The 17,047-nt window shown below is 41.5% G+C and overlaps 1 protein-coding gene across 2 annotated transcripts; it reads left to right on the forward strand.

The window, feature by feature from the left end:
- Positions 1-4,747: 4,747 nt before the first annotated feature.
- LOC125880818 (protein kinase C and casein kinase II substrate protein 3-like) lies at positions 4,748-15,780 on the forward strand. 2 transcript variants are annotated; one of them, XM_049563564.1, is made up of 11 exons: positions 4,748-4,925; positions 5,061-5,267; positions 6,432-6,508; positions 6,637-6,793; positions 7,040-7,275; positions 9,302-9,457; positions 9,865-10,040; positions 10,126-10,246; positions 12,401-12,468; positions 12,595-12,674; positions 15,144-15,780. In XM_049563564.1, exons 3-11 carry the CDS (start codon positions 6,452-6,454, stop codon positions 15,254-15,256), a joined length of 1,164 nt encoding a protein of 387 aa, XP_049419521.1. In that variant the 5' UTR covers positions 4,748-4,925; positions 5,061-5,267; positions 6,432-6,451; the 3' UTR covers positions 15,257-15,780. The 2 variants fall into 2 exon arrangements, with proteins under 2 accessions (XP_049419521.1, XP_049419522.1); XM_049563565.1 differs by lacking the exon at positions 5,061-5,267.
- The last annotated feature ends 1,267 nt before the right edge of the window (positions 15,781-17,047 follow it).

The raw sequence follows: 17,047 nt of genomic DNA on the forward strand, positions 1-17,047 counted from the left end.
AATTTTAATTTCTAAGTCATTAGTGCCATAGCTAAATTAAAATTGGATGAATGTATTAGTTAAGAGTCTGAACTTTATATAAAAAATTTTGCAAGCGCTCTAACGCCCCTCTCACCCCATAAAATCACACCGGAAATCGAAGTAAAACTTTGAGATCACAGGCTGATCCAACTTGTGTGAATTTTATCACAGCAACTCATAATGTGACTCAGTAGTGTGTATGGCCCTCGCGTGCCTGTATGCACTCCCAACAAGTGTGGCCATGCTCCTGATGAGTCGGCAGGTGTTGTCCTGGGGATCTCCTCCCAGACCTGGATCAGGGTATCAGTGAGCTTTTGGACAGTCTGTGGTGGTACTTAGCAGCATCGGATGCACCAATATATAACGTCCTGTAGGTGCTCAATTGGATTACGGTCAAGAGAACAAGAGTCAATGGCATCAATGCCTTTGTCATCCAGGAACTGCCTACACACTCTGGTTACATGAGGCTGGGCATTGTCCTGCACCAGGAGGAACCCAGGGCCCACTGCACCAGCATAAAGACAATCGCTCTGAGGTACCTAACAGCAGTCAGGGTACAACTGGCTATGACATGGAGGTCTATGCCACCCTCCAAGGACATGCCTTCCCCAGACCATCACTGACCCACTGCCAAACTGTTCATGCTGGATGATGTTATAAGCACCTTACAGTAGCATCCGCCATGAGGCGCCAATGGTGGACCTGCCAGTTCTGGTGTTCTCTGGTGATTGCCAATTAAGCTGCATAATGCTGGGTTGTGAGCACAGGTCCCACCAGAAGATGTTGGGCCCTCTTGCCACCTTCATGGAATCTGTTTCTGACAGTTTGGTCAGAAACAAGCACACCAGTAGCCTGCTGGAGGTCATTGTGCAGAGCTCTGTCAGTGCTCCTCCTGTTCCTCCTCGCACAAAGAGGCAGATACCGACCCTGCTGCTGGGTCGATGCCCTTTTACGGCCCCGTCCAGCTCTCCTCATGTGACAGTCAGTCTCCTGATATCTCCTCCATGCTCTTGAGACTGCGCTGGAAGACACAGCAAACCTTCCTGCGACTGCACGGCCATCCTGGAGGAGCTGGACTACCTGACTGGGCTGCAGGTACCACCTCATGCTACCAGTTGTGACCAGGACGCTAGCAGAACACAAACCTAGAGAAGAATCAGTCAGGAAGGAGAAAGAGAGATCAACTGTCTGTTGCCACCACATGAAAAACCATTCCCTTTTTGGGGGTTGTCTTGTTCCTCTTGTCACTTTCATTTGCACCAAAGCAGGTGAAACTGATTCACAATCACTTGTGCTTCCTAAATGGACGGAATGATATGCCTGAAGTTTAACTGACTTGGTGTTATACTGTGACGATTAATTTAATTTTAAGCAGTGTAGTTTCGTCCACCTCTGCACTAGGATTAGTCTCTAAACATTGCTAGAGCTGAGTGAGTGACTGCCTATGCTGCTGGAGTGCCAGTGTACACTGCCATTTCTTTCCTCAAGAAGGGAAATCAGGGTTCCAAAAAAGAAAAGAAAAAAGAAAGGAAAAGTAGAGAAAGCAAACTGACTTTATAAAGAAAAAAATACCAAAAGTGGTGTGAGGAGACATGGATGAAGAGAGAAAGGGTGGGGGGCCCACAGGGACTGCTTTTGCATAGAGCCCAGGAGTGGGTGGGTGGGTGGGTTTTGGGTGGTGAACATGGTCTTAAGATACGTTGGCTCTGGATAAGCTGTTAAGAATTGGTTACTGCTTCAAAGGTCAGTATTACCTTATAATAACCAATAATAAATAGTATACATACATAACATTGTATGTACCATATTAAGTATATTATATTAACCTTTAATAAACAAGGTTTGGATGGCTATTGCAAAGTTGCAACTGATGATTATAATAACTTGTAAAATGGTTAATAAATACTATGTAGTGCATCTATTAACACTCCAACTCTGTAATGGCCACCCAAAAAATGTTTAACCCAAACAAATACTTAACCTGTAATATAAAATGTTGAAGTGTGTTCAATACTGAATTGTAATGATAATGTTCTACTAACAATCGGTAAACATACTTTAATTGTTAACAGTAAAATGACTATTAACAGTATGCTATGCAGGATTGTTGGTTCCTGTTTGCTCGCCAGTGAAAGTAAAAGCCAACCCCACATCTGGGGTTCTCTTGAATGCCTCCTGCCTATGGTCTGGCATCTGGTCGCTACTATTATAAAGCCTGGTGGAGGTAAACACACATAAATGTCTCCAGCACAGAAAATAATGAACCAGTCAAGTTGCAGTTAGTCTGTTCAAACTCATATTGACAGTGTTTTAAATATAGATGTTGCTGCCAGAAATTTTTTTTATGTAGAATATTATGATGTCACAGTGAAGGTGACCTTTGACCTTTTGAGTATAAAAATGTTATCACTTAGTCATTTTATCCTGTAAAACATTTGTGTGAAATGTTGTCATAGTTAGCGTATAGGTTCTTGAGTGATGGCCAAAAACATGTTTCTTGAGGTCACAGTGAGCTTGACCTTTGACCTTTGACAACCAAAATCTAACAATTTCATCTTTGAGTCCAAGTGGACATTTGTGCCAAATCTGAAGAAATTTAGAGCCTGGTGAGACCATCCTCATGACGTAAGCTCAACATCGTGTTTTTCTCTCTGTATCATGGGCAAGAGTGGGCAAGAGTACTCGCCTTGACAGACAAACGCCTTCAGCCAATCAGTGGCAAAACAACAATGAACTCTGGATTTGAACCGGGGAACAGTGTAGCGACAAATTTTGTGACCTATTCACACCATTAGGGTAAAAGCAGGAAATGTATTTAAATATATTCTATTCTATTTAATTCCCATGCATGCTGCACAGAATAACCACAGTCCACAGCTCCTCTGCTGAGTCTCTCCCCCTCTCTCCTTTTGTGCAGCAGCACTGCGCAGGTACCAGCTGGGCCTGGTCCAGGCTCAGAGTGAGCAGCGGGGAGGAAGTTGCTCAGCGTCCTTTATACCTCCACTGAGAACTGTTTGTTGTCAATCTTACGCGCCCAGTTTGGACAGGCGTACAAGAACTGGCACGGTTAGGTTGGTTCCAAAAGTTACACAAACTAACTACCCAGTTGGGGGCAACGGAAGGCCAGAGACTCATTGTGTTCTTAGGAGTAAAATTACTGTTTCTAACAATGGAGTCTGGTGGCTTTAACGAGAGCATGGCATTGCGGTGTCTGTTTCCTGTTGTAGAGAGCTGTCTGATGGCAAGGTTAAGCTGTGAAAATATTCTAAATATAACGTACATATAGCGTACACTTAAACTGATGTTGATTTTTTTTTAGGTGGTCAAATTTTCACGTGGCTAAAAAGTGTTTTGCTGCTGTCCCCGTCCACAATCACCAGAGTCCTTTACCAGATACACAAATTTGTCGGGAGACCGACAAACATGTCCTGTCAACTGATAGAAGGGAGTCAGCTGTTAGATCACATGATTCCTTTCTATGCAACCAATTGGCAAATCTCATTCAGGGCACCCCATTTTAATTACTCTGACCTGCCTACTGTTGCTGCTTCCTCTGCAAGCTGCCTCCAACCCAGCTCCTCCTTTTTATGCTGCGTCTGACTTATCAATGTCATTTCTGTTTGTAATTGATGATGCTCTGTTCTGTTCCCGGGGGGGGGGGGGTCTTTGCTGCTGCTCTCTCCCTGCCCTAGGCTTTCCATGTAGGCACATGGAAGGGCAGGGAGGTTTGCTCTCTCTACCTCAGGCTCTCCTTGTTTGCACGTGGAAGGGCAGAGAGCACGTGGAAGGGCAGAGAGGTGCACTTTCCACCTTAGGCTTTCCATGTATGTGCATGGAAGAGGCTTTCTGCATAGGCCTAGGAAGACAGAGAGGCCCCAGAACAGAGCCAAATATAATACTGCAAAAGGAAAAGTTTTCTTTGACTAAAGTGGTCCTGACTAGACTTCACTTATTGCTGTGTTTACTAATGTTAGAGTTAGCGCTTGCTGCTAGGGGAGCCACCATTACTGACGGCCTGCATTTTATGTCATCATCTAAAATGCAGTCCCTGGTTGGCTGCTTATGTTGTCAACTAAAATGCGGATCCCTGATTTGCCCGATTGAATTGTAATTTCTGGAAAGTGTTTGGGGCGGCAGTGGAGCCACACTGATACAGAGAGTGAAACAGAATGTTGAGCTCACATCATCAGGATGGTCTGTCCAGGCTAGCATAGTGTACCTTTAACTAAAGTTCAATAAGCTCAATTCAGAGTGTTACCTAAAAGTCTAATTATATACATCATTTATCACAAAAAGACGACAAAATCTAAACCAGACAGAGACAGAAGGAAGTGACATGTAACTCCGGTGTCCTCCTTTAACTTCTGGCAAAGATCCAGGAGAGTAAAATCCCACAGAAGGTAAACAGCGTGTGGTTGAACACGCTGCATGCTGGTCTCCCTTTGACGTGTTGTCCTTCTAGGCCTGACCACAGAGAGAATGGCAGGTCACAAAGGAGCACAGGGGCTAAAGTGCCAGTTCATGGGACACCCCCCACCCTGCTGTCACATACTCTCACTAATAAGCTCACATGACTCTGTGCCACACTGACACGTTTCTGTGACTGTCGAATGGTCAAAATGAAGGTTCAGCATCTCATTAGCACCATATTGAGAGAGACAGAGGGAGGGACGGGCACGGAGAGAGAGAAGGAGGGGGATTCTTCCAGCTGTTTTTTTTTTTTAATTCTAATAGAGTGGAGAGAAAGTGAGAGGGTGATAGTCAAAGAGCTGGTAAGCTCTGTTAGGGAGTGGAGCCAGTGAGTTAGAAAAGTAGAGAATGGGGTTAAAGTAGGGAACAGAGGAGAAAGAGTTCATGACTGTGAACTAGAGTATCACAGCTGACGTGGGAGGAGAGCGAGAAAGGTAAGTTTCTTCCTCCCTCTTTGCTTGCCCCGAAGCCAATAAGCAGCGGAGTGATCACCATGCAAATGCTCTAATTTGTTTAATTTTTTTTTTTTTTTTGCTTACATTGTCTTGGTGTCTCACGCCCACTTTCAGATCAACAACGTGTGTGTGTAACTTTAAGTGCCAAGGGAAAATTGGGTCAGTGAGAGAGAAGAGAGGGAGAGAAGCATGTGTTAGAGGAGGAGAGGCACACTGAGAGAGGGGGAGACGGACAGAGAAATGGAGAGAAAATCCTCAGCAGCCCTTGAACTACAGTAACAAGTGGTCACTTGAGTAATCACTGGTGATTCAGAGAGAAATGTAAGTGCTCCCAGGCATGACTGCTCTGTTGCCACTTTTTACTTCTTTCTGGCTTGTGGATGGACTTTTTTATAGCATTAAAATACTTTGATATGTTTCTGTGTGATAAAAAAAGGAGAGGATGAGCTTCAAACCTCTGCATGGATGAGAACAGAATCAGGCAACGTTAAAAAGTGAAATCTAACAGTTGAGCCTTCAGGGACTCTCTGCCATGTTTCCACTTGCTGAAGCTCATAGCAACTGAGAAAAAGAATGATGAAATAAGATGATAATAAACACATTAACACCAGCGAGCTGAGGGAAAGAAAGTCCTCGATGAGCCTGACTCTCCGTCATGCTCAGTCTTGTGATGAGGTGTGGTTAGTCACTTTCATATTACTCAGCCAGCAATGTGCCAACCCAGACAGAAATAGGCCCGAATGTGACAGCGTCCTTTGCGTGTTTGTGCATGCATCTCCCTTCTTTTGTTCAACATGCGACACTTGTGCTTTGCCTCACATGCTGGTGCAAAAAATGTCAGCTATCTTGACAGTTTTTTCCTTTTAAGTCCTGCGTTCCGGTTTGTTTGCCAAAGCAGAAATCTAGCACTTGCGGTTATAGTCTCGAATACAAGGAGGAGTCAGAGTGGGAGACAGTTGGTTCTAATAGGCCTTGTATTAGTCAGAGCAAAGGGGAAAGATGACCTTTCCCTGCTGTTTATTTTGGGAAGGCAACAGGAAGAATGCTGGAGCAGCTGTTCTATTCCTACTGGCAGATCCCACCCCTGTGAATTCCAGTCTGCCACTGCAACGACACTCCCCGTACTCATACCAGGGGGCTTGGATGTATCCAAGCACTGTACAGTGTAAATAACACCTCATCAGAATCGTACAAGTTGTTATGGCAATAAGCTCAGCCACACACAAACACACACACACACACACACACACTGCAAGGCTTCAACTGCCAATTATTTCCTATCAGACATGGGGGGGCAGCTCTGTTTATGAGGAAGTCGGCCTGTTGTATCTGCACGTTACACGACTGTATGTAGAGGTCCAACCTGTTACATGACAATCAGTGTCACCTGTCTGCCAATAACAGCTCTGTTTCCTCGCTCGTTATGCATCTTAACCAGTTGAGCAACTCTCTCGTATGACACAAAGGGCTATCTCTCGCTTTCAGAGACAGACACGTTCCTAAAAATGGCAAGCCTTCCCAAAGAGCCACCCGAGGATCCCAAGAGGCAGAGCTTCTGGATGGTGAGGATTATATTAATGATCAAATCTAAGAAAACTACAACCCTAGGAAGAGCTAATTAATCCAAAAGCAGTGTGTGTTTGTGAATGTGCAACATGAGTTCTGTCATCACCATCTTTCCTCCTCCCAGCCAGGGAATTATGTGCGTACAGTGCACAGAACTGAACAGTCCTACCAGGCCTGCAATGACATTGTGGCCTGCTTCATGGAGAGAGCAAAGGTGGAAAAGATGTACGCCCAGCAGCTCAGCCAGTGGAGCAGCAAGTGGAAGTCCATAGTGGATTCTCGTAAGTATGAGAAGCTGCATGATGTATGATGGGGAGCCTAAAAACAGACAGCAAGCATTCCCAGGCCTTTTTGATCACCTCAGCTGTCAACAAGTTAAAATTACCTCTTGATTCTTATTAAATGGCTGCATGTGTGCATGTTTGAAACTTAACAAATAGGGTCATTATTGCTCAATTGGTTCCATGACTCACCTCTGTGCTCTGTGTTGTTTCATTACTCACACTGTCTTTTTTCACATTCCCCAGGGCCACTTTATGGCTCCCTCATGAGGGCTTGGCAATGTTTCTTCACCTCCACCGAGCGATTGTCCGCCCTCCACTCCTCCATCTCCCAGTCGCTCATGGCGGAGGAAGGGGACCGGGTGAGGACCTGGCAGAAGGAGACCTTTCCAAAGAAACTCTTCTGTGGGTTCAGGGAGAGCCATGACAACGGCACAAGCTTCACTCGTGCGCAAAAACCCTGGTCCAAAAAACTGATGAAGGTGTGTGTGTGTTTATGTGTGTGTCTCTGCACATGCTTTTAATGGTGGTCATGAGTAGACAAAAATCTTTACTGCATCTCATGGTCTTCATTAGCAAATACAGTTTGTGAACTCAATCAGTTGGCAACTCCATCTGCTGATGAAGGCCACAAGATGCGGTTGAAAGCTCAGAAAAACAGCTAGTAAGAGGACTTTGAAGTGCTGATAATATTTTTTCTGCGATGTTTTTAGTCAAACAGCTATTTCAAGGGTCAAGAATAAACTGTCATGCACAGCAACACGTTTTTCAGTATGGTTTAAAGGAATAGTTCAGCTTTTTGGAAAATACACTTACTCACATTCTTGTTGAGAGTTAAGTGAGAAGACTGATGTTGGTAAATATGAAGCTACAGCCAGGAGACAGTTAGCCACACTTAACATCAAGACTGTAGACAGGGGGAAACAGCTAGCCTACCAGCTCCTCTGAAGCTCACTAACTAACACGCATTTCATTTCTTTAATCCGTACAAAAGCCAAAGTGCAAAACTGACACATCATAGTTTCACAGTTGCATGCCATTAGACAGAATGGTCAACTTCTTGCACACGGTTTACATCCTCAGTCAGACATTGCCTCCACTCTAACTGATTTAGGTAGGGGATTTGATTTTCTTTAACCACATTGATGACATTTAGATCATCAGAACATCTCGGATAGCAACATCTGCCTTTTTACCCAGTCGCCATTGTTGTTAAAACCCCTTATTGGTTCCAGGACACCGTTTGGCAATACTTGACCTGGCTTGACATTGGTGTTAGTCTCGCCCATAGCACTGATTGAATAGATGGATTGTCAACCCAGAACCTGCTGTTTCATGTCACAGTGACGAATTAGTCAACGCGGTGGAGTGGGTGGATTCAAAGGTCTGGACCCAGGCATGTTTTATGGGGTTTAGGTGTCAAACTATTTCTTAACTTTAAGAAGTTACAGAAAATGGTCCACCACATAACCCCACTGCATTGAATGTATGTCCCAAAATGTCAAACTACCCCTTGAAGTTGTGCATTTGTTTTTCTATAATTATTTGAACGTCCCGTGTGTAGGATTTAGGGGGATATCTTGGCAGAAATGGTTTACGGTATTCGTAACTATCTTTTAATCAGTGTATAATCACCTAAAAATAAGAATTGGTGTGTTTTTGTTACCTTAGAATGAGCCGTTTATCGCTGTGTTACATTTACCTCAGAAGTTGGAGGTCATGCAGGGGATTATGCCAGTTTCAGTACAAGTTGGAAGACCAAGATGTTGTTAGCAATTCCAGTTCAAGCCAGCTTAACAATTGTTGGCGATACCAGTTAAGAGCAAGGCGTTACGCTGTATTTTGCACATACAAACACTGTATCAACATGTTCACATATAGAAGTTGGGATAGGACTGTGTGTAGAGACAGAAGTGCTAATAAACAGTGTAATACTGTAGCGTTCACTATTGTTGATGTGTGGAGCAGCCATATTGGATTTCGAGGTTGGGGTTGGTGAAGTTCCTCCAACTTTCCAAGTAGGAAATCCAACTTAAAAGAGCATTCCAGTTGAATTTTACGACTGGGAACTCAGAAATTCTGACTGCCAAGTACAAATGGAACGCATCATATTTACATATGGAGCTGGTCATTTTCCACATAGTCCGCCATGTCGTTCTTCAGTTGCTTAGAACAGATCAACAGATCAGTACATCAACAACAGGTTACAGTGTTATGGGGAGGTGTTACATCTTTTGTACTCCCTGAACTCACCATGTTTTTATACAATCCAACAAATGAGAAATGGCATGTTAGAAAGTGAGCTCTAGAGATGCTGATAGGTGGATTTCTTTTTACAGGCCAGCTGTTTTCCCCTGTTTCCAGTCTTTGTGCCAAGCTAAGCTAACCATATTCGTGCCTCAGCTTCATGTTTAACTCTTGACTAGAAAGCTAATAAGCAAATTTTCCAAAATGTCAAACTTTCTTTTGACTAAATAATATGCATGTGTGCGAATGTTTACTCAACAGCTGGAGAAGGCCCGAGTTGCATATCACAAGTGCTGTCAGAGAGAACAATCAGCCCTCGACAAGGAGAAACAAGCAAACGAAAACACTGAGATGAGTCCGGAGAAAAAGCAGAAAATTACAGAGGCCAGAGAAAAGGTCACAGAGGAGAAAGAAAAGGTGAGGGGGGATGTTAACACACTGCACTGCTTCACTCGAAGTATGTCACGCATGTTGAATTAGGGCTCCATTCACAGCACATTTAAATGCACAATTCCTGATTCACGCCACGCCACACAGTTAAACATGATGCATTCCTCGAGAGTTTTGTTGGCCTGCCGCACGCAGTGATGCACTATCGACTCTAAACATGAAGCCCCAGCCTTAAATATCTGTTCCAAGCATTTCCCTTGTATGGAGATGTGTTATTGTTACACTGCTCAGTGTTTATGGAGCCTAGCATGGGAACGGTAAAGAGCACCAGATGATTTATACATTTTAGATCTTCTGCCATTAAAGAAACAGCAGAAGTTTGTCCAGAGAAAGCATTCCATAACTTCTCATCATAAGACTGTTTTTTTCTGCAGATAAGAAACCGCTACGAGCAGCTGCTGGAGGATGTGTCGTCCTACACCCCTCGCTACATGGAGGAGATGGAAGCCATTTTTGAGCAGTCGCAGGAGGAGGAGAGGAAGAGGATCAGCTTTCTGAAGCAGGCCTTCCTCTCCATCCACAGACATCTTGACGTCACCAACAATGAGAGGTGAGCAGCCATCGGATGATTGGATGCCTGTTAGAGGTTGATGCCGCACAAGTGTTTCTGTGTATTTACTGTGTCCTTGTGCCAGTGTGAAGGCGGTGTACAGTGAGCTCCACGACACTCTGATGGCCATCAATGAGCAAGATGATCTCAAATGGTGGAAGAACAACCACGGCCCTGGCATGCCCACCGACTGGCCAAAGATTCAGGTATGTTATGAAGCTGCACAAAATCAATATGGAAACAGGCAACTTTTCACCCCTAGTGTTTCCAAGGGGTTTTATTGTTGGTGTCGCTGTTGCAAAGACAGATCTACCACAGTTTCCTCAGTTACTTAAATTCACTCGGAGCATTTCACGAAGAACTCAACAGAATGGCTTACAATACTGTTTGGCAACTGGGAACAGCTACCACGGAAAACAACAGGGCTTTCCCCTTCATGTTTTGGTTGTGCTTCGGTTGTTGCCAATTACTGGATATAAAGATGGAGGACATGACAGCTCCCCAAAAGCGAAGCCAAAACATCCTGATTGTCGCCTGGTGGCTGGCTGCAGTATGGGTCATAAGCCCCATACCCTCCATGTCAGCAGATGGGACATGGACCAAACTAAAAACTCAAAGTACATGTCACTTTAGGATGTTCTCATCACGCTGGTGTTATGTTCAAGTGTTCATTTTTCTGATAAGTTTGGTTTTATTCATTTATTTGATGCTATAAAATGAGGGTGTGACATCATGATGTGCTCATGTGCTCTCAATTAATGTCGCTGCTCACCAGTAGCATAAGGAAGTTACAACAGGCCCCAGTTCATGCCATAATGACAGGCCCTAGTGCATTCTAGTTGCTATTTATGCACCTAAAGTAGTTAAACTAGTTACCATATGATCTTATCATCACGTCACATGAAATGGAGACTTGAAACTGGATAGCACCAACATGCATATTACCAGAAATCATCATCACATATATGTATATGACAAAAAAAAGAATTTAATATTAATCATTTAATTGAATATTTTTTATGGCTCATTTACAGTTTATGTAGAATAGCAAATTTTGTTATAGATCGCTACTGACTATTTTACAAAAACAAAATAACAAAAAGGCATATATAGCCTAACAAATTGCACTAGAGAGTTCTTTGGCAATCTGAATTACTCATAAGGCCTCCATTTTCTGCCCTTTATATTGTTGGAGGGCCCACTCTCTCTATGGGCCCCCTCACCTCATGGGCTCCAGTGCCTGCACTATCTATATTTATGCCCCTGCTGCTCACAATTGGATGTGTATGGGCAGAAACGTGATACAGCAGCTCCACTTTCTGATCGCTATTGTGCAGACTTGGCTCCAAATGACATCACTAGGGCATTACAGTATCTGGGACATTTTGGCTTCATTTTTATACAGTGAGAGGACATGTTTGTCTATCTTTACACACATCCTTTGGACCATGAATCAAGCCATCATTTTCCTGGGGGATTGTACCCAGTGGCAGACAGAACTGCATAGTGAAAGCAAGGCTTATAGGGAACCAGTCTTAACATGGATGGTGTCATTATTCTACAGCCATTACAATCAACATTAACTTCAATCAACAATGCAATCAACATTAACTTCATGATGATTATCCATCCATTCATCCATTTTCAACCACTTATCCAAAGCCGGGTCGAGGTGGCAGCAGGCTGAGCAAAGTATTCCAGATGCCCCTCTCCCCAGTAATGCTTTCCAGCTCCTCCTGGGGGACCCCGAGGCATTCCCAGGCCAGATCAGATATGTAATCCCTCCAGCGTGTTCTGGGTCTGCCCCAGGGCCTCCTACCAGTTGGACATGCCTGGAACACCTCTAATGGGAGGAGGAGGCATCCTGATCAGATGCCCTAACTACCCCAACTGACTCCTTTCGATGCAAAGGAGCAGCAGCTCTACTCCGAGCTCCTGATCCTATCTGTAAGGCTGAGCCCAGCCACCCTTCGGAGGAAACTCTTTTTGGTCGCTTGTATTCACGATCTCATTCTTTCGGTCATTACCCAGAGCTCATGACCATAGGTGAGGGCTGGGATGTAGATGGACCAGTAAAGCTTTGATTCGTTAGATTAGTTAAAGGAATAAACTTCTGTTTCCTCTTCAGTATTATTGTTGTTCTGTGCGAACCTGTTAACTTGTACTTATTGAGTTTTTCTTGTTTTTACCTCAGTTAAATAAAATCACAGCCTCACACATTGTATAAAACACACACACAAGATCTTTACCATGAAAATAAACTCGGGTTGTGTGAATATTTGCACGATCCAGCAATGCATTTATTGCAGCTCTTTTACTTGATGCAAGTGTTGAACCTAAATGTTTGTCCCTCCCATCAGGAATGGGTCCCACCAGTAAAAAAGCTAAATAGAAAGAAGAGAGACCAGAAAAGAAAAGAGAGCCGGCCGTAAGTTACCCAGTGTGGTGCTTGCAATGTATGATAACTTTTTTTCATAGAAATATTAAACTATTTTATTTTTAGACATATTTGTGTTTTTCTGACTGCTCAAACATCCGTGTCTCCTCCTGTTAGTGTGATGATTGGAGGTGTGAAGGTGCGAGCTTTGTACGACTACGTGGGAGAGGAGGGTGACGAGCTGTCCTTTAAAGCAGGTGACGCATAAAGTGTGATGTGACGACACTCAGAAGTAAAAGACAGTTTGTTATTTTCCCTGTTTTAAAGCTACAATATGCAAAATGTTTTATGCAAAAATTAAACCATTGTATTAGAATAAAGGAGTGGGCGAGACAAGAAATGCCTTGCATCCCTCTAAAATGATGCCAGACAGGCTGGTAAACATAAGTGTGATGTTACATTACATGATTTCTGGGTATTGAAGTTCAAATATAATATTTTAATGCCACCGCTTTATCAAAATCTGATGCGGCTTTTCAAATTGCATACTTTACTTTCAGTACGTACTGTGGCTGCCCTTTCAAAGCACATTCTGTTGCATTCAGTATGCACATAATCGGGACAACTACTTTGTCATAACATTGCACCCAGAACTTTGACCCCCTTGCTAAAATATCCGTTACCTTGGAGATAAAACAAAACACCATTTGCCAAGCTCGCCAGAGAAGGAGGTCAACTCAGACAGTTCCACTGCTGTTACTTTGCAATGTATGTAGTTTTAACTTTCTATACTTGATATAACTGCATACATTTTAGAGTCCTATACTTTATATTCAATGAATATTCCTGTTATTACTATTCAGCTGGTCATTGGTATCTTGAATGTACTGTCATCCATCATTGCAGCTTCTAACAGTTGTCAACAAGCTGTCATCATCCGTCTGTGGCTCAGTAGATGTGATGTATCTTACGCCTGTGCAGAGCATTTTAGGTCAGAAAAGCCAGAAAAGCTCGCTGGCTTGCATACTTCCAAATATGACCAGATGCAGCAGGACTTCCTGGTATTTTTGGCAGACTGCATTGGACATAGCGACTATGTAATGGGACATACTAAGTCTTTTTCTGGCATACTAATTAGTGTGGTAGTGAGGGTATTGGAACACACACGAATAATAGTGTAGTTTTGTCCAGATGTGAAAATAGAAAATAGTTTAATCCCTTTAAATGTCCACACCAAGAAAAAAAAGGAACGGAAAATCTTTTCTTTGCATTTTTTATTTTCTTGAGGCAATAATAACATTTTTTTTCTTTAATCTACTTGAACAGACCCCATAGTTTTTTATATATGTATAAGCCTCTACCAGATGGTTGAGATGCCACTCAATGTGATTTGTAAAACAGAAAAAAAATCAAAATTGAAAACCATGTACTGTTATAATGCTAGTACCAACATATCTTGGATCATTTATCATGGAATATTAAGTATATGTATTCTAGATATTTACCATTACAATACTTTGAAACATTTCAGACATAGTAAAAAACATACTGATGTATTTAAAAAAAACAAAAAAAAAAAAACAGTGAATACTCATCCTTTTTTATTTCATAAGAATTTTAAATTTGTTATCTTAGCATTCCTGCCTTTACCATAGAATGACAATTTAACTGTTAAGTTGAGCATGGCTTTAGACAGGAAAAAAACATTGTACTGAATTATTTCAGTATATATATATATATATATATATATACATATATGTATTGGAAAAACATTAAATGAATAATTTAACAGTAATGAAGGATCAGAAGTGTTTTTATTCTAAAGCGATTAGTCAGTTTGAATGACATTAGCTTTGCTTCACTACCTTCATCATGTAAGGACAAAACAACCATTTGCTTGAGCATGTTTTTAAAGAATTATTTGTCCCTTATTAAACTTTTATTTTTTGTCTTACATTACATAAATCTGTTCAGTAAGACTTCTGAAACTAGAACATGTTGAAAAAATATGCCTACCTTTGAAAATCCCACCATACAGAGCCCTCATGTCTGGAGTGAGTTATTTTTTTGGCAAACTGAAAAGGCACAGTGACATCTAGTAGACTTTTATCAGCATCACATACCTAAACCAAATGGTAGAGATAGCACAATCAGTGCTATCACACATTTCACATTACGATATAGTGACTTGAAATGTGCTCTAACAAACAGTTGCGCCGAATGTTTAAGGGATTTATTCATACAATAAAGTGCAGATAGTACAATTAAACAGCTCTAAACTTAACCATTGTGGTTATACTGTCATCAACATCCTGTAGAGACTAATTGCTACACTCAAAATAAGCTTGAAGAGATGTTTTGAAAGTGTATTTATCTCTTTTATTCAGCTTGATAACGCATTAAAATCTTAACAGATAGTACCAAATATGAATGAACCATTTGCAACGCTTCTTTAATTTTTGTAGCCAGATAACCTGCTTCAAGATAAGGTGAGCTTATCAAACAACAGCCATCAAAGTCAATTGAGGCAAGCTCATCCTAAAATGATATTTTCCAAACTAACATATGCTATGATGCCTTACTTATGTGATTAAAATAAAATAAAAAAAATAGAATATTGTACCTTGTAGCTTTATATTTGTATTGTACTTTAGATGAAATTATGAAATGATTAAAACATTTTTATAAATATGTTGACAAGCAGAGTTTATTTTCTGTGATCCCAGGTGAAGTGTTCCTGAAGGTGGAGGAGGAGGACGACCAGGGCTGGTGTCGAGGCGTCCTGAGTGGAGGGAAGGAGGGCTTCTATCCAGCAAATTATGCTGAAGTTTCGGAATGATATCACCTTGTCTAATATGTCCTAAACTTATTTCTCACAAAGATTTCAAATCCTCTAAAAAAAAAATTATTATTATTATTATTATTATTATTATTATATTATGTCTTGTCACACTGATTCATGTCAGATATAATCTGTTCCCATCCATTTTTTAAATGTCAGATTTAAGGCCTTAATATCCTAAACTACTCTGGTTTGAGTACTTCTGCAATATGAATTAACTTAACAAAGACTACATGTACTGTTTGTGCAGAAGCTGTATGTGTGAGTGTGTATGTGTGTCTGCATGCATGTGTGCACGTTAAGACAAAAGAGAACAAGAGAGGATATTTATTTACTGCCTGAGTCATTAGGTCACTGTAATGAAGATAATGATACATGAGGTTTACCCAGGCACAGGTTTACAGTAACAGGAGCACACACAGTTAATGTTTACTTAATAAGTATTATGTAGAGGCACATAGAAATACCTTTGACTGAGGGAATGGATTTTCAAAATAAAAGTGTAATTGTCTTGCCTCTAATCCATGTCGTTGAGAATTTTTGTCACCGTGCTAGCTGTGTGTGTCTGTGGATGGCAATGTTGATCAGCCAGTTGGTCCATTACTTTGGTGTGGACTGAAATATCTCAACAAACATCAAATGGATTGCTACTAAATTCTGAACAGTCAGTCATGGTGCAAAGGGGGATAAGCCCTAATGACTACAGGGATTCCCTGACTTTTCATCTAGTGCCATCAACAGGTCAAAGTAAGTTAACACATGTTAGCATGCTAACACGCTAAACTAAGAAGGTGAACATGTCAAAGATTGCAGTTATACATCAGCTCTTTGGCGTAGAGTAGTGCTGGAATAAGTCCTACAAGGCTGAAGTGAGTTCTCATGTTAGCACTCTTGGTTCCTTCGCCTTGAAGTCAATGGGTTTGCATTTTTGTTTCAAAAATTATTTAATTCAATTGAATTCAATTAAATTTTATATGATAAAAATATATCCGTATCGTGAATATATATTTACCAAAGAGCTTATCTTTTTTGCAATAATCCAAAATCAAGTGACAAAAACTCCCATTGGCTTTTTGTCAAGGGAACCAGGATGCTAACTTTTTGGTTGGCCTACAAATAAACGCCCTCCTGTACTGCTCTACTGGCACTGGGTGCATGCTAGAGTTCTGACATTAGCATATAGCTCAAAGCACCGCTGTGCCTAAGTACAGCCTCACAGAGAGGCTATCATGGCTGTAGACTCAGTCTTGTTAAAGGAGCAGTGTGTAGGATTTAGCGACATCTAGCTGTGAGGTTGAAGATTGTAACCAACTGAACACCCCCTCCCTTTCCAGTTGTTAAGGCGGCCTTCGGGTTCATTTGGGCCATCAAATTCAAGCTGCCACTTAAACATAAAAACAAGAATGACCCTATCTAGAGGCAGTATTTGATTTGTCCATACTGGGCTTCTGTAGAAACATGGCGGTGCAACATGACGGGCTCAGTGGAAGAGTACTCCCTTTGTAGTTATAAATGGCTCAACCCAAGGTAACAAAAACACGATTCTTATTTTCAGGCGATTGTACACTAATGAAATGATTGTTATTAATATTATATTGTATTTCTGCCAATAGATACCCCAAAATCCTACACACTGGACCTTTAAAATTTCATATTTTAAGAAAAAATTACACAAAAGACAAAAGAACAGACAAAAAGCAAAAACATACATGTGTTAATATGTGCCATCATTTTTCAAATAAATTTCAAATATTTCAGTTGTATACAATGCTTATTATTATTTCATTA

The sequence above is a fragment of the Epinephelus fuscoguttatus genome, linkage group LG20 (genome assembly GCF_011397635.1).
Source record: "Epinephelus fuscoguttatus linkage group LG20, E.fuscoguttatus.final_Chr_v1".
Lineage (NCBI taxonomy): Eukaryota > Metazoa > Chordata > Actinopteri > Perciformes > Serranidae > Epinephelus > Epinephelus fuscoguttatus.

Bases quoted from the DNA above. Each gene is read 5' to 3' on its own strand.
- LOC125880818 (XM_049563564.1), top strand. From the start codon at position 6,452: ATGGCAAGCCTTCCCAAAGAGCCACCCGAGGATCCCAAGAGGCAGAGC. The intron at 6,509-6,636 runs GTGAGGATTATA...TCCTCCTCCCAG, and splicing joins AGAGGCAGAGCTTCTGGATG to CCAGGGAATTATGTGCGTAC. The intron at 6,794-7,039 runs GTAAGTATGAGA...CACATTCCCCAG, and splicing joins GAAGTCCATAGTGGATTCTC to GGCCACTTTATGGCTCCCTC.